Below are 22,695 nucleotides of genomic sequence, written 5' to 3'. Positions count from 1 at the left end.
ATTGGCTGGGCTCCCAGCACTTTGGGAGGCAGAGGCGGGTGGATCACCTGAGGTCAAGAGTTGAAGACTAGACTGGCCAACATGGCAAAATCCTGTCTCTGCTACACACAAATATCAACACAGAATTCTATAAATGGCAAAAATATATTTTAAAAGTAGAGACAAACAAAAATGAGATAATTCATTACCCACAAAAGTACGCTACAAGAAATGTCAAAGGAAGGGCTTTAGGCATAAAAAACAGTATATTTTAACTGAATGAAAATAAAAATACAACCTACTAAAATTTGTGGGGTGTTGCTAACACAGGACTTAGGAAGAAAGTTATAGCTTTAGATCCTATATTTGAAAGAAGAAAGGTTAAGAGTCAATGATTTAATGTTCCATCTTAATAGCTGGGCGTGGTGGCGTGGTGGCATGGTGGCATGTGCCTGTAACCCTAGCTACTCGGGAGGCTGTGGCAAAAGAATGGCTTGAACCCAGCAGGCAGAGGTTGCAGTAAGCAGAGATCACGCCACTGCACTCCAGCCTGAGTGAGAGAATGAGACCCTCTCGTAAATAATAATAATAATATTCCATCTTAAAAAGGTAGAAAATGAGTGACTGAATCCAAACTAAGAAACAAAAGTGAAATAATAAAGATGAACAATGAAATAAATAAAAAACAGAAAATGATAAAATAATAAAACTAAAAGTTCTTCTTATTCATAAGATGTATTATTAACAAGAATGATCAAGAAAAAAAAAGAGAAAAACACAAATAATCAGTGTCCGAAATGAAAGTCAAGGCATTAACATATGTAATACAAACATTTAAAGGATAATTAAGGGGATATTAGTTATCTGAAAAAATTAAAGTTATAAAAAAGTTCACAAAAAATAATGGAAAATCTAAATAGCTCTATATTTTTCAAAGAAACACACACACACACACACAGACACACACATATATGTGTATATATATATATATATATATTTTTTTTTTTTTTTTCACTCTGTCGCCTGGGCTGGAGTGCAGTGGCATGATGTTGGCTCACTGCAACTTCCATCTCCTGGATTCAAGTGATTCTCCTGCCTCAGCCTCCTGAGTAGCTGGGAATACAGGCATGCACCACCATGCCCAGCTAATTTTTATATTTTTAGTAGATACAGGGTTTCACCATGTTGGCCAGGTTGGTCTCAAACCTCTGAGATCGCTGGTCTCAAACTTCTGAGATCAAGTGATCTGCCTGCCTCAGCCTCCCAAAGTGCTGGATTACAGGCGTAAGCCACTGTGCCTGGCCAACAAATAGAGTTTTAATTAGTAAAACTCTCCCAAATAGTAATCTTGAGACCCAGATGACACTTTACTGATTAATTCTATCCAACACTTAAGAAAAAAATAGTAGAGCCTTATATAAATGCTTACAGACGACAAAAGAGAAGAAACACTTCTGAATTCATTTTATGAGGCCAACATAAACCTGATATCAAACTAGACAGAGATTTCAAGAAAAGAAAATTATAGACATTATAGACCAAAGTCCCTGATGAACTTAATATATACAAATCAAATTCTGCAATTTATAAGTAATACATAATGACTAATAGGATTTATCCCAGGAATAAAAGCTTGGCTTTATCTTTCAAACATAAATGAATGTAAATCAGAACACAAAATTAAAGAGAAAAAATATAAATATTCCACTAGATCCAAAAGAAAAGAAAAAAAAAAAGCATTGATGAAATTCAATGTCTACCACAGATTTTAAAACCTCCTAGCAATCTCCAGGAAATAAGAGAGAACACAAACAAATGGAAGAACATTCCATCTTTGTTGACAGGAAGAATCAATATTGTGAAAATGGCCATATTGCTCAAAGTAATTTATAGATTCAATGCTATTCCCATTAAACTACCATTGACATTCTTCACAGAATTAGAAAAAACTACTTTAAAATTTATATGAAGCCAAAAAAGAGCCTGTATAGTTAAGACAATCCTAAGCAAAAAGAACAAAGCTGGAGGCATCATGCTGCCTGACTTCAAATTATACTACAAGGCTATAGTAACCAAAACAGCATGGTACTGATACAAAAACAGACACATAGACCAATGGAATAGAAGAGATCTCAGAAGTAAGATTGCACATCTACAACCATCTAATCTTCAGCAAACCTGACAAAAACAAGCAAAGGGTAAAGGATCTCCTTTTAATAAATGGTGCTGAGAAAACTGGCTAGTCATATGCAGAAAATTGAAACTGGACCCCTTCCTTACACCTCATACAAAAATTAACTCAAGATGGATTAAAGACTTAAATGTGAAACTTAAAACTTTTATAAAAACTATAGAAGAAAATCTCGGCAATACCATTCGGGACATAGGCACAGGTGAAGGTTTGACGACAAAAACATCAAAAGCAATTGCAACAAAAGCAAAAATTGACAAACAGGATCTAATTAAACTAAAGAGCTTCTGCACAGCAAAAGGAACTATCATCAGAGTGAACAGATAACCTACAGAATGGGAGAAAATTTTTGTAATCTATCCGTCTGACAAAGGTCTAATATCAGAAAGTAGGCAAAGGACATGAACAGACACTTGTCAAAAGAAGACATTTATGCAGCCAATAAACATATGAAAAAAAGCTCAATGTCACTGATCATTAGGGAAATGCAAATCAAAACCACAATGAGATACCATCTCACACCAATCAGAATGGCCATTATTAAAAAGTCAAGAAACAGATGCTGGCAAGGCTGTGGAGAAATAGGAATGCTTTTACACTGTTGGTGGGAATGTAAATTAGTGCTACCATTTTGGAAGACAGTGTGGCACTTCCTCAAGTCCCATTACTGGGTGTGTACCCAAAGGATTATAAATCATTCTATTATAAAGATACATGCATGCACATGTTCATTGCAGCACCATTCACAATAGCAAATACATGGAATCAACCCAAATGCCCATCAGTGATAGATTGGATAAAGAAAATGTGGTGCATATATACCATGGAATACTATATAGCCATAAAAAGGAATGAGATTATATCATTTGCAGAGACATGGTTGGAGCTGGAAGCCATTATCCTCAGCAAACACACACAGGAACAGAAAACCAAACACCCCATGTTGTTACTTAAAAGTGGGAGCTGAACAATGAGAACACACGGACACAGGGAGAGGAACAACACACACTGGGGCCTGTCATGGGGGACAGGAGAAGGGAGAGCATTAGGATAAATAGCTAATGCATGGGGGGCTTAATACCTAGGTGACGGGGTGATAGATGCAGTAAACCACCATGGCACACATTTACCTATGTAACAAACCTGTACATCCTGCACATGTATTCTAGAACTTAAAATAAAACTTTTTTTTAAAAAAAAGAAAGAATAAAACCTCCTAGCAAAAAAGGAAAATTCATTAAACTAGTAACAGGCTTCCAAGTAATCCTTCAGGAAATCTCTTACTTAATGATGAACATTATACATTTCCCCTCTAAGATAAGGAACAAGGCAAGTCTGTCTACTTTTATCAATCCTATTCAAGAATGTGCTGTAAGTCCTATATAAGACAATAAGGCAAAAGAAAAAGATAAAAGGCATAAAGATGAGAAAGAAGCAAAATCTTCTGATTCACAAATAATAGGATTGTGCATAGAATCTGCAAAAGTATCATCAGATCTAATGTATGAATAAATAAGTTTACAAGATACAAGGTCAATATAAAATTATTATATATATAAATACTACAAGAGAAACATTGGAAAATGACATTAAATACTGCCATTTGCATAAATATAAAAATGAAATACTTTGGAATACATCCAATGAAAGACCTTGACAATGAACACAACAAAATATAGCCAAAAATGGCCTAAACAAAACCTAAATAAACCAACAAATAATATGAAGCTCATATACTGGAAGACTCAATACTGAAGATGACCATTCTTCCCAAAATGATATATAGCTTCAAAGAGATCCCAATCAATATTCAACCAGAGTTTTTGCAGAATTTAACAAAATGGCTCTAAGATCTACAGGGACATATAAAGGGCCTAAAATAGCTCAAGCAATTTTGGAAAACAAGAAAAAAGTTGGCAGACTTATGTTACCTATTTTCAGAACTTACTATAAAGATCCAGTATTCATGACTGTTGTATTTGTAAAAGAATAGACCTACAGATGAATGAAACAACAGAGAAACCAAAAGTAGAACCACTTATAGATAGTCAGCTGATTTTTATCAAAGGTGCCAAAGCAATTCGCTAGAAAAAGCAATGTGTTTCAGTAAACGGTTCTGGATACTCACCGGGGGAAAAAAAATCAACATCAACACCATTTGCAAAAGTCAACTTGAAATGAGTCATAAACCTTTAGAAGCTAGAACTGTAAAGTATCAAGAAGAAAATATAGGAGATCTCTGCAACCTTTACGTAGGCTAGAAAGGACACAAAAATCTTCAAAAAAATTAATGAGCCTTAAAATTAAACATTTACACTCATCAAAAGATACTATTAAGATGAGTAGGCAAGGAACCCATTTGGATAAATATTCACAATACACATATCTGACAAGGAACTCACATGAAGAATATGTGAAAGAACTACAAATGTTAAAAAAGATAAACAACTTGTAATAGTGGGTAGGAGACTTAAACACCTCACAAAAGAATTTATGCAAATAGCCAACTTACACATGAAAATGAACTCAATATAATTATTCTTCAGGGAAATGAAAATTAAAAACACTGAGATAACTGTTTCACACCCACCAGAATGACTGAAACCCAAAAGGCAAACCAAAATGTTAGTGTGGGTATAGAGTAAGTGGCATTCTCAAACACGCTGACTGGTATAAAATATTACAAGTACTTTGAAGAACCTTTCAAAACATCACACACATAATTTATGACCAAGAACCCCACCAGTAAGTACCAAAATATTCCACTACTAAGTATTTTTATCCAAGATGAATTTTTAAGCAAGAGAGATCTTTAAGTTCACAAGATGGATTTTTAACCAAGAAAGATCTTTAAATTCATAGCACATTTGCTTATGATATTTGAATTCATATATCATATGATGGAAATGACCTAAAACAACATAAAAATCTATGAAGATTTGAAGTTATGTACAATTGATCCGTGCAACAATATACATTAGTCTCAAACGTATTGTGCTGAAGTAAAGAAACCAGGAATAAAATTATAACATATAATTCATTTATATGACATTCAACAATAGGCAAAACTAATGTATGGTAATAAAATCAGAAAGTAATTGCCTCTGGGAGAGGTGAATTGATGAAAACAGGCTCAAAAAAAACTTTCTAGAGTCATGGAACTATTTCCTGTCAAAATTATATTTAAAGAGTCAGAGAAGACTGATGTATACGTAATTTTGAATAATGGCCTTAAAAAGGTAAGGAAGCTATTAGGACATGTTTGGTATTTTACAGTTTAGAAAAATTTTTCATATTGTAATAAATTATTCCACTCATATAGAAGCAATTTAGTACTTCTTTGAAAAACAAGAAACAGCAGATGTTTGATTCACTACGTTTCCCTTATAATCCATCAATCTGTCTGTCTGTCTGTCTATCTATCTAACTCTTGGAAAGCACACATGCATTTGGGCGAATTAAAATTTAAGCAGAAGCCATATGGAAAAACTGAACAGAAATTTTGGATAAAACAATAAACACAAAAGAGGGAAATAATTTTGAAAAAAAGGAGTATTATTTCAAAGAGCTCATAGTTGAATACTAATTAATAGAACAGAAGGAATCACTGAAGTTTTGGGTACCTAGAAAAAACAAGAAGGCCGGGCGCGGTGGCTCATGCCTGTAATCCCAGCACTTTGGGAGGCCGAGGTGGGCGGATCATGAGGTCAGGAGATCGAGACCATCCTGGCTAACACGGTGAAACCCCGTCTCTACTAAAAAATACAAAAAAATTAGCCGGGCGCGGTGGCGGGCGCCTGTAGTCCCAGCTACTTTGGAGGCTGAGGCAGGAGAATGGCGTGAATCTGGGAGGTGGAGGTTGCAGTGAGCCGAGATCGCGCCACTGCACTCCAGCCTGGGCGACAGAGCGAGACTCCGTCTCAAAAAAAAAAAAGAAAGAAAGAAAAGAAAAGAAAAAAAAAAAAGAAAAAAACAATAAAACGTATGTTTGAAGAATGTTATGAAGGCATCAATATCCTAAGAATAATCAAGGAGAGACAGACCATATATCTTTTTCAGGAAAATTGAAGAGCCACAGCACCGCACGGATCCCTTGACCATGATGGCTATGCGGTCACCCAGAACATCAGCTTCATCCATGTAGTGGGTGGTCAGTAGGATGGTACGATCAAGTTTAAAATGCTGCAGGAGATCCCAGGTGACCCTCCTTGAGACTGGGTCCATGCCAGACGTTGGCTCATCAAGTATCACTACCTGAAGACCAGAAAAACACATCCATGACCACTGTTAAATATTATATACTGGTACCACTATTGTCTTACCAGTCATGGAGCTTGCTCTGATTTTGCTTTTTCACTTGTTCAACTAGGCTAAGATAATAAGTTTAGAGGCTAAGTGCAGTGGCTCACACCTGTAATCTCAGCACTTTGGGAGGCCAAAGTGGAGGATCACTTGAGCCCAAAAGTCAGAGCAACATAGTGAGACCCTATCTCTACAAAAAACTTAAAAAATTAGTAAAAAGTTAGCTGGGTGTGGTGGCATGTGCCTGTAGTTCCAGCTACCTGGGAGGCTGAGCAGGAAAGATTGCTTGAGTCAGGTAGGTTAAGGCTCCTTTAAGCCATGATTGTGCCACTGCACTCCAGCCTGGGCGACAGAGCAAGACCCTGTCTCAAAAAAAAATGTTTAGAAAAAACTGAATTAGGAATGCTGGAATAATTTCAAACCTATGGCCATTTTATACCAATGAGATCGATAATGTCAATCCCATCTGATTTTCATTTAGGAGGTTATCTTTAGAATGTTAGCTCCGTATCAGTTCTCAAATTTGTGTCAGCTGATTCTTTTAGAGTAGCTGCAGTATGCAGTGGGAATCCATATTTGGCTTTGTTTGTTTGTTTGTTTACCTTGGAGCCCCCTATAAGTGCTATAATGATGGAGAGTTTGCGCTTCATTCCTCCACTCAGTGACTTTGACAATTTGTTACGCTTTTCTAGCAGGTTAAAAGTAGTCAGCATGCGGTCAATTTCAGTAGGAGTCATCTTTCCATGTACTCCTTTTATCTAGAAAAAGGAGCCAGAGTTTACTTGGTGCTTCCAACTTCACTCTTAGAAACATATTACACCAGCTTTTCTCTTACATCATTCATGTAATAATTTGTTCCCTTTGCTTTTCCTTAAAGAAGAATTCATTAAAATCAATTTCGAACTTTGTAAGAATAAGAATATTCGTAGTAGCTAATCTACCTGAAGCACATGAATAGACTGGGGGAAAAGGAAACTTTCTTTTGCTTACCACAGAATAGAAATGAAGGTGTTCTGATACTGTCAAGTAATTAAACAACAGGTTCTGCTGGGGACACAAGCCCAGCGATTTCCTAATCTGGACCATCTGCTTTGAGATACTGTATCCATTAATATAGGCATTTCCACTTGTGGGAGGATAGAGACCTGGAATCAAGCAGGAAACATAACAGAAACTTAGTTTTCATAAGGGAACGTGGAAACAAACTGCTCATTAGCATATCAACTTTGAAATTTACATATGGATGACTCATTAGCATTAGCAATATTTCACACAGAAGAAAATTCTACAAAACACCGACAGTTATTTTTGAGGTGATGAACTTAGAAGTAATTTATTTTGTAATTTCCTATTTAACTGTTTGTTCTATGTCTCAATGTGTATGAATAAGTGCAAATCATTTGAGTAATAAAAACATGAGAGAGTGTCATATTACAGCCAGCATTGCCCATCAGCCATTTGACATTTATGAATTCTGTTTTAAGCTGTGCATTGCCTTAAGTTAAGGTGTATATGGTAAGCCCCAGGGCAACTACTAAGAAAATAACTCAAAACTATATAGTGAGAAAAATTATTAAAGGAATTAAAATGTTACACACTATAAACTATTCACTTACTGCAGGCCAGGCGCAGTGGCTCATACCTGTAATCTCAATACTTTGGGAGGCCGAGGTGGGTGGATCGCTTGAGCTCAGGAGTTTGAGACTAGCCTGGGAGACATGGCGAAACCCTGTGTCTATTAAAAATACACAAATCAGCCGGGCATGGTGGTGCGTGCCTGTAATCAGGAGACTTGCTTGAACCTGGGAGGTGGAGGGTGCAGTGAGCTGAGATTGCGCCATTGCACTCCAGCCTGGCGACAGAGCGAACCTCCACTCAATAAAAAAAAAAAAAGAAAGAAAAAAAAAAAGTGTATTCTGCTGAGTGGAATTTTCTATAAATGTCAATTAGATTGTTTTGAGTAACAGTGCTGTTAAGTTTTCAGTAACTGGAATAATTTCTGTTTACAATTGCTAGAAGGAGTGGGTGTTGAAGTTCCAACCTTATAAATTTGCATTGCAAATGTGTCTATTTCTTTTTTCAAGTCTATCAGTTTTTGCTTTGAGCATTTTGATGCTCTGTTCTTTGACAGCATTCATATTAAGAATAGTTATGTTGGCCGGGCGCGGTGGCTCAAGCCTGTAATCCCAGCACTTTGGGAGGCCGAGACGGGCGGATCACGAGGTCAGGAGATCGAGACCATCCTGGCTAACACAGTGAAACCTCGTCTCTACTAAAAATACAAAAAACAAGCCAGGCGAGGTGGCGGCCGCTTGTAGTCCCAGCTACTCGGGAGGCTGAGGCAGGAGAAGGGCGTGAACCCGGGAGGAAGAACGTACAGTTAGCTGAGAACCGGCGTCTTTACTCCAGCCCGGGCGACAAAGCCAGACCCCGGCTCAAAAAAAAAAAAAAAAAAAAAAAAGAATAGTTATGTTTTCTTGGTAGATTGACCTTTTATCACTATGTAATGTCCTCTTTCCTCTTCCCCAAAATAAATACTAATTTTAATTTTTATAACAATTATTTGCAAACTTGAAAATAAAGGAGATTATTAAAGTATGTATTGCAGAAATTACTAAACTGTAAATATCAAGAGGATACACAAAAGTCTCATTGCTTTATCTACAGTTTTTTTTTTTAACAGAGTGGAACACCTACCTGAGAGAATGGATAGAGTGGTGGATTTTCCTGCCCCATTATGTCCTAGAAGAACAGTGATCTGCCCCTCATATAAATTCAAAGACAAGTCATTTACAGCTACTTTGGTAGTGTTGTGCCCTTGGAATACCTGTGGGAAAAATCCCACAAATACTAATTTTATCACAATCACACTGAAAGAACAAGCACTCATACCAGCTATCAAAGATACATCATCAGTTATGAGAAGAAAAATCAAAGTGTAAAGGAATGCAACTATGAAAAGAAATATTTGAAGGCATAACACAAGGTTTAGAATGTCACAGTAGATATACAAACATTCCCTGAGCAATCTTATTCATTCCTGCTTTCTTTTCTATTTTACTTTATGTGTATAAATTTAAGGGGTACAGGCGCCATTTTGTTACACAGATATATGGTATAGTGGTGAGGTCTGGGCTTTTAGCATAACCATGACCCAAATAATAAACACTGCTTCAAGTGATTTTTCATCCTTCATGCATCTCCCACAATCCCACCCTTCTGAGTCTCCAATGTCTGTCATTCCACACTGTATGTCCATGTATACATATTATTTAGCTGTCACTAATAAGTGGGAACATGTAGAATTTGACTTTCTGTTTCTGGGTTGTTTCACTTGAGAGAGTGGTCTCCAATTTCATCCATGTTACTGCAAAATACATGATTTTATTTCTTTTTTATGGCTGAGTAGTATTCCATCGTGTGTATATACCACAATTATTATTATTTTTAATTTTTTAATTTTTTTTTTTTGAGACAGAGTCTCACTCTTGTTGCCCAGGCTGGAGTGCAGTGGCACGATCTTGGCTCATTGCAACCTCCACCTCCTGGGTTCAAGCGATTCTCCTGCCTCAGTCTCCCAAGTAGCTGGGATTACAGGCATGCACCACTATGCCCGGCTAATTTTGTATTTTTAGTAGAGATGAGGTTTCACCATGTTGGTCAGGCTGGTCTCGAACTCCTGACCTCAGGTGATCCACCCGCCTTGGCCTCCCAAAGTGCTGGAATTACAGGTGTGAGCCATGGTGCCCGGCTTATACCATAATTATTTCTTTATCCAATCATCTGTTGATCCAATGGATGACTGCTTTGTTTCAATTTCCATCTTGAACTTATAATGCCACAATCTTCTTCAGTTAATGTCTTTGGCCTAATTTAGAGAACTGTCAATTGAAAATCACACAAGGATATTTATCTCAAATTTTGTATGTGTAGACTAGCAGTACTTCTGCTTAATATGCAAGAAGGTGGAAAAAGAATCACTCCCAGTCTAGCAACAAGTAGAAGCTAAAAAATCTATGAAATTATAACTTTTCTTGAACCCATCTTAGAGGTAAGGTTTCCAGGCAACCCACCAGCCTGAAATTTAAACTTTCAATGAGAGATGGTATATTAATATTTGCTTGTCTGGAGCAGACATGGGTACCTAGGAGCCAACTTGAGTACTTATACAAGCTAGTAAGAAGATTTAGGTTAGATTTTTTTTTTTTTAAATGAGGTGAAAGCAGTTTAAGAAACACAATACTTAAATGGAAGAGTTGGGATTCAAGCCCATATCATTAAGAATTAAAGCATATTTTACTTCTAACACAACCTATAGATGGTGAATACAGGCAAACATCTTGTGTAATAGAAAAAAAATACTATTGGGCTGGGTGCGGTGGTTCATGCCTGTAATCCCAGCACTTTAGGAGACTGAGGCAGGTGGATCACGAGGTCAGCAGATCGAGACCATCCTGGCCAACATGGTGAAACCCCGTCTCTACTAAAATACAAAATTAGCCAGGTGTGGTGGCAGGCACTTGTAGTCCCAGCTACTCAGGAGGCTGAGGCAGGAGAATTGCTTGAACCCAGGAGGCGGAGGTTAGAGTGAGCTGAGATCACACCACTGCACTACAGCCTGGCAACAGCGAGACTCCGTCTCAAGAAGAAGAAGAAAAAAAAACTATTTAAGTTTTTAAAAATCCCAAATGGTGGTAGGTATTTTCTCCCTAGGTGTCTTACACTGTCTTCTCCACAGACTTAAGCATCAGGCTTGCAACTGCTTATTTGAAATCGCTACTTGGATGAATGTCTGAAGTTCCTATATCCAAAAGTAAGCTCTTAATTTCCCAAACTTTCATTTAAAAACCAACAATAAACTAATCAAACTGTGACTTTTCCCCAGTGTCTCCAATATTTATAACTGGTCAACTAACCCCCCATTTCCTCAAGCCACTAAACCAACAGTCACATTAGTTTCTTCCTTTTCCCTCAATCCCACATCTAACCTATACATAAGTCTTCAGTTATAAACTTATAACACATTTTGCATCCTTTTTTTTTTGACAGAGTCTCACTGTCACCTAGGCTGGAGTGCAGTGGCGCGGTCTCAGCTCACTGCAACTCCACCTCCCAGGTTCAAACAATTTTCCTGCCTTAGCCTCCCGAGATTACGGGTACCCGCCACCACACCCGGTTAATTTTTGTAATTTTAGTATAGACGGGGTTTCACCATGTTGGCGAGGCCGATCTCGAACTCCTGACCTCAGGTGATCACCCGCTGGGCCTCCCAAAGTTCTGGGATGACAGGTGTAAACTACCATACCTGGCCTGTTTTGAATCTTTATACTGCGATCTCCAGTGCCACCAGCCTAGTCCATGGTGCCATCATATCCTACCCGAGCTACTATCAAAGCCTCCAATTTGTCGTCTTTTTTCCACTCGCCGTCCTCACAACAGCCAGAATGGTCCTGCCTGTCCAATTGTACACGGGCACCACTTCTGATTCAAAACATAATCAACCTGTGAAGCGCTTTCCAACCCAAGGGTTTTGATTTTTTTCCATTTGAATTTTTTGTTCCTAGTTCCCCCCCCCCCACCCCCGGGGAGGGGGATGGAGTCTTGCTCTGTCATCCGGGCTGGAGTGCAGTGGTGTGATCTTGGCTCGCTGTAACCTCTGCCCCCCCGGGTTCAAGCAATTCTCCTGCCTCAGTCTCACAAGTAGCTGGGATTACAGGTGCCTGCCACCACGCCCAGCTAATTTTGTATTTTATTAGAGATGGAGTTTCACCATATTGGTCAGGCTGGTCTTGAACTCCTGACCTCAGGTGATTCACCCGTCTTGGGCTCCCAAAGTGTTGGTATTACAGGCGTGAGCCACCCACCGCACCTGGCCTGTTCCCAGCTTTTCAACCATCTGGTTCATTCTCATCTAGTATCAGTTCCAAGGGCGCTGTTTCAGGTTTGGGTTTCCAGGAAACAGTTCTCAATTAGAAGATTAGAATGTAGTATGAACGTTGTCCAAATCAAAATGAGGTCACTTGTGTTAAAAAACAACAACAACAAAAACAAACAAAAAAACACAACACCTTAATAAATACATCTAGGGAAGGCCATGAAGAGAGAGTTCTCATGTACAAATGCCTGATAACAAGGGCTATCACAAAAGGCTCTGCAGAAACCACAACCTGGCAGCCAGGCACAGTGACTCACACCTGTAACCCCAGCACTTTAGGAGGCTGAGGCAGGTGGATCACCTGAGGTTAGGAGTTTGAGACCATCCTGGTCAACATGGTGAAACCCTGTCTCTACTAAAAATCCAAGAACTAGCCAGGCATGGTGGCACGTGCCTGTAATTTCAGCTACTCTGGAGGCTGAGACAAGAGAATTGCTTGAACCTAGGAGGCAGAGGTTGCAATAAGCCAAGATCACACCACTGTACTCTAGCCAGGGAAATAGAAGGAGACTCTGTCTCAAAAAAAAAAAAAAAAAAGAAAGAAAGAAAGAAAGAAAAGAAAAGAAAAAAGAAACCACAACCTTGCATAAAGGCCATTGCAGTCCTACACAAAAAAATGTTTCTGTAAAGACGTCTGCCCAGCAACTGCCTGTCTGACCTCTGACTGACACCTTGTTATTAATCCTTGTAGCCAAAAGTAATTATCTGAAGCAATCACATAATCCTCTTAATTCTCCTTTAAAAATCTTTATATTTCTTTGCTTCCATGAATGAATATGAATATATATATATATATATATATACACACACACACACAATTTACCAAAACACATGAATGCTCTATTCCCAAGTAAATACCATTTTCTTTTAGAGAGCCTCTCTCTGTTAGTGATATAAATGGTGTCAGAAGTGGGATCAAAGTGAGCTCACTTCAGAAGAATCAGCAGCCCCTGGAATCAAATGTGGTACAACTGAGGCCTCTACATTCTCTGTTTCTATGAGTTACTTTTTATGCCCCAGTGAATCTCTTCTCAGATTCTCATCCTCCCTCACTTTGGTGAGTGGTTTATGACTTCATATGGGGTTTGTTTTGGTTGTAAGGCCACCTTAATAAAGAACCTTATCTCTCTCCTAGAATGATAAGACTTTCTTTTATGACAAGTCCTTTCTGGTATAAAGACAACTACCCTTCTGGTTTGAGTATCCTGGATTCTACATAATTTATATCCTGTGTCTGAGGCATGTATTTCTGGTGAATTCACATGGCCTGCATGCCTAGTTTAATATTTTGTTTGGTCTGCATGCCTGGGTTTAAGTTTTTGTGAACACTCTGATTTTGGTTTCATTTTGGCTTGCTTATGTGCATCAATAAATGATTTGGCTCTTTCCCCTTGCTTGCTTCTAAAAATATTCTCAGAGTAAGAAAACATTCTAATGGTAGACGCAGATTCTAAAAGCCACTAGGATGGTCACTACCATCTAAACACCAGTCTACACTCCTGACATTTGCTGACAGGATTAATGGGATTGTCTTTGCTCTCAAGAGATTAATAAGAACAAAATGGGATTCTCAAACATGAAGGAATGTTAGGTTTTCTGGGATTTGAGCCAGCATTATGGGCCATTCTGGAGGACATTTTTAAACCAATGGGAAAATTATGTTTAAAACATTCACAGCTGAAATGGTCATTTTCAAACTCTTTCAAAAACTTCCAACTATAGAGTTGACATGTAGAGCCTTCTAAGTCCTCTATGATTTTTCCAGCCTACTCTGAATCTGCTGACTTTTCTACTGATGCTGAAATAAAACTCATTGCTTACAGCATTCCAGCCAAGAATAAAAAAGTCTTAAAGGGCTTTCAAATTAATGGCTTGACAAATTACAGCAACCTGAACATTTTTCAGAAATGTCCATTTAGGATTGCCTGGCTAACAATCACTTATAGTGATGGGACAGTTAATTGAAGGATTATTAGTCTACAAGAAAAAGAACTAGGTAAATGTTCATAAAAGTTAGGCTTCCAGATCAAACGAGTCAAAATCTTGAGCTCAGATCAACATTATAAGGTATCTCTCTCCAACATAAACATTTTGCTTTGTCTACAAGGCAGGGCGAAAAAAGCCAAAAAAGAAACCTGCTCGAATGCTTCCCTACCTTCATTGACTAGTAAGCAAACCAGGCCAGCACACAAGAGAGGAGATTTGTTACTAAAACTGCAAGTCGACTTGGAGATTTTGTTGTCTTACACAATTTAGCCAGTCCTAGCTAAATGTAAGCATTGGAATACTTAATCCTAAACTTATTTAAAACTGAAAAAAGAAAAGGAGTGGCCGGGCGCGGTGGCTCAAGCCTATAATCCCAGCACTTTGGGAGGCCGAGACCGGCGGATCACGAGGGTCAGCGAGATCAAGACCATCTTTGGCTAACATGCGTGAAACCCCGCTGCTCGTACTAAAAAAAAAAATGACAAAAACTAGCCGGGCGGACGGTGGCGGCGCCTGTGAGTCCCAGCCTACTTCGGGCCAGGCTGAAGCAGGGAGAATGGACGTGAAACCCAGGGGAGGCGGAGGCTTGCAGCTGCAGCTGAGATCTAGCCACCTGCCACTCCAGCCCGGCGACCAAGAGCGAGACTGCCGTCTTCAAAAAAAAAAAAAAAAAAAAAAAAAAAAAAAGGACTTGTATTTGTTTGTTTTTTAAAAATATCAAACTGCTATTTGGTCCACAGTCTTAATTAGAGAAAGTACCTAGCAGAGAAAATAAAGTTTAGTCATGTGAACAAGTCTCATTTTGTCAGACATATAATTTGGATCTAACTCTCCTTTATAAATTTCTGAGTTTGTATGACTCTCCCATGACTAAAATTCTAAAATAAAAGCTACAGCGTCTTTGTGTGTGTGTTTAGGTGTGTTTCCACATATGTACATGTTTTATTTTATGTGTTGTGTCTACATGTAAAGTCTGGCCAAAAATCCCTTAAGAAATTCTCTTCAGATTAACTTAAAGAAGCACGCATATAAAATATACAGTAATTAACTCAAATTCCTTTTAGTTCATGTGACTTATGTATATCTTTAACAAATAAGCTGGCTTTAACATCATTGGTAAAATAAAAATAGAAATGTCTTCAAAACTGTCACACTACAGAAGATTCTTTACCTTTTTGGTAACTCACCTAAAACACAGTATTTTTTGTTTTATCAAGGTAATTTCCTACGTTATCTTTATGAGACTTCTTTTTGATTACTCAGGTTTGAAAGCATTAAGTTTTGTATACCCATATAACTTTAAGTTAATTTTACTTTTACAATTTATTTTAATTTTCATAGGTGCATAATTGTTGTATATATTATGGGGTACATGTGATATTTTGCTAGAAGCATAGTTTGTAATGATCAAAACTGGGTAACTGGGATATCCACCATCTCAAACGTTTATTATTATTCCTTTGTATTGGGAAAAGTCCAGGCTGAGCGTGGTGGCTCACACCCATAATCTCAGCACTTTGGGAGGCCAAAGTGGGCAGATCACCTGAGGTCAGGAGATCGAGACCAACCTGGCCAACATGGTGAAACCCTGTCACTACTAAAAATACAAAAATTAGCCAGATATGTTGACATGTGCCTGTAATCCCAGCTGCTTGGGAGGCTGAGACAGGATAATTGCTTGAACCAGGGAGGCAGAGGTTACAGCGAGCCAAGATCATGCCACTGCACTCTAGCCTGGGTGACACAGTGAAATTCTGTCTCAAAAAAAAAAAAAAAAAAAAGTCCAAACCTTCTCTCCTATTTTAAAATATGCAGTAAATCATTACTAACTGTAGTTGCCTTATTGTGCCATCAAACACTTTCTATCTAATTGCATTTTTGTACTCGTCAAGAAACCCCTTTTTATGCCCCACTCTGCACTACCCTTTCTAGTCAGTGGTCACCACCATTCTATTCACTACTTTCATGAAATGAATTATCTTAGCGCCACATATGAATGAGAACATGCAATGTTTGTCTTTCTGTGCCTGGTTTATTTCACTTAACATAATGTCCCGGGTTCCATCCATGTTGCTGCAAATGACTTGATTTCATTCTTTCTTGTGGCTCAGTAATCTTCCACTGTGTATATACACCACGTTTTCTTTACACATTCATCTCCTGATTGACGTTTAGGTTGATTCCATATCTTGGTTAGTGTGAGTTATGCTACAATAAACATGAGCGTGCAGATAGATCTTTGATACACTGACTTCCCTTCTTTTGGATACATATCTAGCAGTGGGATTGCTGGATCATATGATGGTTCTATTTTTAGGTTTATGAGCAACCCTTGTACCATTTTCCAGCGTGGCTGTACTAATTTACATTTCCACCAATAGTATACAAGGGTTTCCCTTTCTCTGCATCCTCACCAGCATTAATTATTTTCTGTCTTTTTGATAATATCCGTTTAACTGGGTTGAGATAATATCTCTTTGGGGTTTTGATTTGCATTTTCCTGATGATTAGCTGCACTGACAGTTTTTTCATATAGCTGTTGGCCCTTTGAATTACTTCTTTTGAGAAATGCCTATTTGGATCTCTTGCCTATTTTTAAATTGGATTTTTTTTTTTTTTGCTAGTGAGTTGTTTCAGTTCCTTTTATATTTTGGCTATTAATCCCTTATTGGATGAATAGTTTGCAAATATTTTCTCCCAGTCTGTAAACTGTGTCTTCCCTTTGTTGATTGTTTCCTTCCTTCACTGTGCAGAAGTTTGTTTTTTTTTTTTTTTTTTTTTTTTTTTTTTTTTTTTTTGAGATGCAGTCTCACTCTGTCGCCCTGGCTGGAGTACCGTGGCGCAATCTCAGCTCGCTGCAACCTCCGCCTCTCGGGTTCAAGTGATTCTTCAGCCTCTGCCTCCTGAGTAGCTGGGACTACAGGCATATGCCACCACGCCCAACTAATTTTTGTATTTTTAGTAGAGACGGGGTTTTACTATATTGGCCAGGCTGGTCTCAAACTCCTGACCTCATGATCCACCTGCCTCAGCCTCCCAAAGTCCTGGGATTACAGGCGTGAGCCACCGTGCCTGGCCAGAAGCTTTTAAGCCTGATGCAACTCCATTTGCCAATTTTTGCTTTGGTGTCTGTGCTTTAGAGGTCTTATACAAGAAATCTTTGGCCAGATGCAAGATGAATAGCCAGTCCACATCCCTTCAGATTATATTAGGACAGACAGCCAAGGAATCTTTATAGCTCTGGACACAAGTAAATATATATTGGTGTTCATTTCAAATGAATACAAAAATCTTTGATCTGATAGTGATGGAAAGAGAGATGTTCCAAATCAATGGTCTTACATGATGTCCATAGGTTGTGTTAATCTCCTGCCATAGGCAAACGATACTAGACACAGCTGCAACTGAGTCAACTATTTACTTGAGTTTGTGGTAGATCCACCGTCATCCCACAGCATTCATCTGGGTGGATTTTTGCATGAACCAGAGTGGTAACTTAAATGGCAATGTGACCAGGGATCACTATTAATACATTCTTTTTCTTTGAGACAGAGTCTCGCTCAGGCTGGAATGCAGTGGTGCCATCTTGGCTCATTGCAACCACTGCCTCCCGGGTTCAAGTGATTCTCCTGCCTCAGTCTCCTGAGTAGCTGGGACTACAGGAGGGTGCCACCATGCCCGGCTAATTTTTGTATTTTTAGTAGAGATGGGGTTTCACTGTGTTGGGCAGGATGGTTTTGATCTCCTGACCTTGTGATCCGCCTGCCTCGACCTCCCAAAGTGTTAGGATTACAGGCATGAGCCACCACACCTAGCCTCTAGTAATACATTCTTTAAAGGTGGTTCTAATATCTGCCACTTCCCCAGAATGTAACAATGCTTTTGATTTACCATCTTGGCTAGCAGAGGTAGGTAGTTTCAAAGGATTCAACTTGATTTGACCCTGTAGGGGCAGCTCTTCTCTAGAGGCCATGGAGCCAATGTAAGGGTTACACCAGCTATAAAGTATGTCGTTTCCAATTGTACACGTGACAGCTGTGGAGATACCCACTGGGTGTGTCCACGGTCCCAGTGTATCTACTGTAAGCCGGACAAGGACCAGGATTTCATTTATTACCTAGCCTGCACATACCCCTGGTTAAACAAGGGGACTATAAGGACACTTTGCATCTCTGAGTATTACCTAGACAAACAGCTATAGGTCCTTTTGCAGAAAGACTAGGGTAACCATTATTATGTGCCTTTGCCTTAGTGTTGCAGTCTGCTTCCACTTAGCAATCAAGCCCCTCCTCCAGTCAATAGGTGTCAGCTCTGAAAACTGAAAAGGATGGAGGAGACCATTAATTACTACGGGGTGCCTTGCCTCGGGCTCCTAATGATTCATTCATCCACACTTCTGGTTGTATCGTTTGAGCAATGCCCTTGCTGGCTGCCCATCTATCTTGCCTCCAGGAAATTGTGTTTTATTAACCATCATTTGTGGATCAAGTGCCCCAGACTGCCACTCTAAACTTGTCACTTATTAGGAAAATTGTTCATGCCTGTGCCACACCCTGATCTCGATTATTTTTGAATCATATCTCCGTTGTTATCAGTGAGTCCAGTTCTGTAATAGTATCTCCTATTGGCAACAGTTCCCAATGATGCTGGTGTTCCTCTTATTAGAACATTTCTTAATGCTTCGACAAATGCTCTCTGGGTCCACCTGCAAAACAGTCATATAGTAGATTCGTTGGATGGGACTGATTCAGAGTTTCTCTGAGGTTGCAGTCAAGGTGTTAACTTGGACTGTAGTCACCTGAAGCTTGACAGAAGCCAAGACATCCACTTCCAAGGGGGCTCACTCACATGGCTGGGAAGCTGGAACTGGTTATATTGGAAAGCCTTGGTTCTTGTCCACAGAAGCAAGTCCACAGGGCAGCTTGAAAGACATGGTGGCTTACTTAAGGGCAAGCAACTGAAGACCAAAGTAAAATTTACAATACCTGCTATGAACTGGTTTTGGAAAGCATGTATTTTCACTTCCATTGTGTTATACAGATCACACAGGAGAGGACTGGACAAGGGTGTGAATATCAGGAGGTGAGGATCGCTGGGGACCATTGTGAAGCCTGCCAACTGTGGTCTACCCTCCGCTTCCAGTGATTCATATTCCTCCCATGTGCAAAATACCTTCACCTGCTCCCAATTCCACAATCCTTTATAGCATCGACTCAAAGTCCTGGTAAAGCAAACCTGCACAAATTAGGAATTTAAGCTTTTCTAGAGCTCTCCTATTCTTTTGATTAAGTCTGGGGCTTAGTTCTCAGTTTTTTTTCTTTTCTTTGGCTACTGAGGATGAGAATCTCTTTATATGTTTCCTGGGAGGCTCACTAGATTTTATAACACCTAACCTCTGATGGTTAATCGTAAACAATGTCCATGTATCCGTTCTCCCCCAACAATACCTATCCAATTCTATAGTCTATATAACCACTAATACTCCCATATTTTTCAAATGCTTGATGGAAGTCACTAACCGATGCATTTATTTCCCCTGGCATATCATCCCACTTCACCACATATGAACACTGTACTGCTAACTTGTATCAGAGTCTACCACTCATCTTATCATCTACTTTCTCTGGCAACTCTGGGTATCAGTAATCACTAACTGGTTCCCTGGGAAGTAAACTCTAAGATGAAAATTGGCATCCAGGAAGTTTACATAAGAGAAATTCGCATGCAGGAGTGTTCTTGGGCCCAACACCTGTGTGAAGAAAGGAAGGACACCTATTTGGGAGAAAAAATAGTAGAGCTACAGCACATACAGTGACAACTAGGTCAGCCACACAAGGAGTTCTGCAGCTTGGATGACCATTCAGAGCTGACTGGAGCTGGAGGAAAAAGCTGGGCCTTAATATCCCCACCTTGAGCAGTCACTGGATGTAGGCTATTCCAGGAAAACAAGCCTAATTTGGGATGAGGTGGCTCTGTTCAACTGAGGTTATATTGTTGGAGAGCGTCATGGCATCCACAATGGCCATATTTTCAGAGATGCTTCATTAACATAACTTACCATTAACATAACATAACTTATCAAAAATGTTCCTTCTGTCCATCCTTCTCTCAACTAATAGATCATCACTCTATTTATTTTCCTAATGGCATATACTCTGTACTACAATGATCTTATTTTTCATTCAATTGTTAAGCACTTTTATCCACACTAAAATATAAGTTTATAGGATCCTTTCCTTACACCATATACAAAAATCAACTCTGGCAGAGATTTCATGAAGATACCAAAAGCAATTGCAACCAAAGCAAAAATTGACAAATGAGATCTAATGAAAGAGCTTCTGCACAGCAAAAGAAACTATCAACACAGTAAACAGACAATAAGAGAAAAATTTTGCAAACTATACATCTGACAAAGTCTAATATCCAGCATCTATAAGGAACTTAAACAATTTACAAGAAAAAAAAATCCCATTAAAAAGTCGACAAAGGACATGAAAGAGACTTTTCAAAAGAAGACATACACGTGGCCAAGAAGCATATGAAAAAATGCTCAATACTGCTTATCATTAGAGAAATGCAAATCAAAACTACAATAAGCAACCACCTCATACCAGTCAGAATAACCATTATTAAAAAGTCAAAAAGTAACATACTGGTGAGGTTGCAGAGAAAAGGGAATGCTTATACACTGTTAGGGGAGTGTAAATTAGTTCAACCATTGTGGAAAGCAGTGTGGTAATTCCTCAAAGAGCTAAAAGTAGAACTACCATTTGACCCAGCAATCCCATTACGGGGTATATACCCAAAGGAACAGAAATTGTTCTATCATAAAGACACATGCACGTGTACATTCATTGCAGCACCATTCACAATAGCAAAGACATGCAATAAGCCTAAATGCCCATCAATGGTAGACTGAATAAAGAAAACGTGGTACATATACACCATGGAATACTACGCAGCCACAGAAAAGAACAAGATCATTTCTTTTGCCGGAACATGAATGGAACTGGAGGCCATCATCTTTAGCAAACTAACACAGGAACAGAAAAACAAATACCGCATGTTCTCACTTAAAAGTGGGAGCTAAATGATGAGAACACATGGACACAAAGAGGGGAACAATAGGCACTGGGACCTCCCAGAGGGTAGAGGTTAGGAGAAGGGAGAGAAGCAGAAAAAATAACTATTGGGTACTAGGCTTAGTGTCACCTGGGTGACAAAATAATCTGGACATCAAACCATTATGACCTGAGTTTTTCGACATAACAAACCTTCACATGTACCCCTGAACATAAAATAAATTTTAAAGATAAAACAAAATCTAATTATATTCCGGAAGGAGGAGAAACATGACACTTTTGATTATAAACTATATATATTTTATCTTTCTCAAAGGAAGTAAACATGATGGCTATGACCTGTTATTAACATCTCATTTTTATTTTGATATTTCCAGTAACAAGCATTTACAATGAACTGTAAACTAAGCTTCAGTTTCATCAAGAATAAAAGATCTTTGAAACAGTACCTTGCACAAATGTTTGATCTGGATACCTGCTATCAAATCAGTTGGTTCAGCTTCAAAATACTTGCTTTGCATTTGCTCATAAAATTGACTTACTTCAGTTTTTTTCTCAGGTGATTCCACAAACCAGTAAGAGCGCTATGAAGGGAAGAAAAGTACAATCACTGCCATGGCACGGAAAGGCAGTACTAAACAATACTTTGGTCTGTTAGCTTTTGTACTGAGATGGACTGCACAAAATTTCTTGAAATTAAAATTTTGGAACTAATTGGCTAGTGTCTGAACACCCCGGGCATAAAACACGGACCATCCTTTTTTTTTTTTTTTTTGAGACAGAGTCTTGCTTTGCTGCCCAGGCTGGAGTGCAATGACGCAATCTCGGCTCACTGCAACCTCCACCTCCTGGGTTCAAGCAATTCTCCTGCCTCAGCCTCCCGAGTAGCTGGGACTGCAGGTGTGCACCACCACACCTGGCTAATTTTTGTATTTTTAGTAGAGACGTGGTTTTGCCATGTTGGCCAGACTGGTCTTGAATTCCTGACCTCAGGTGATCCACCCTCCTTGGTCTCCCAAAGCGCTGGGATTACAGGCATGAACCGTGGTGTCCAGCCGAAAAGCAGACTATTCTATTAAAATTGTAAGAGGCCGGGCGCGGTGGCCCAGGCCTGTAATCCCAGCACTTTGGGAGGCCGAGGCGGGTGGATCACAAGGTCAGATCGAGATCATCCTGGCTAACACGGTGAAACCCTGTCTGTAATAAAAATACAAAAA

At 39.0% G+C, this 22,695-nt stretch overlaps 1 protein-coding gene across 1 annotated transcript in view; it reads right to left on the bottom strand.

Moving 5' to 3' along the window:
• Positions 1-22,695, bottom strand: part of LOC108513759 (ATP-binding cassette sub-family A member 3-like) — a 163,109-nt gene that overhangs the window by 83,550 nt on the left and 56,864 nt on the right. The window contains 5 exon segments of the mRNA XM_017849615.1: positions 6,214-6,424; positions 7,075-7,230; positions 7,463-7,617; positions 9,170-9,299; positions 21,928-22,062. Coding sequence (XP_017705104.1) covers positions 6,214-6,424; positions 7,075-7,230; positions 7,463-7,617; positions 9,170-9,299; positions 21,928-22,062 — 787 coding nt within the window.

This window comes from Rhinopithecus bieti, unplaced genomic scaffold (genome assembly GCF_001698545.2).
Source record: "Rhinopithecus bieti isolate Rb0 unplaced genomic scaffold, ASM169854v2 scaffold_1918, whole genome shotgun sequence".
Lineage (NCBI taxonomy): Eukaryota > Metazoa > Chordata > Mammalia > Primates > Cercopithecidae > Rhinopithecus > Rhinopithecus bieti.
Note: the sequence above shows the minus strand (reverse complement) of the source record. Positions and strands in the feature narration are given on the sequence as shown.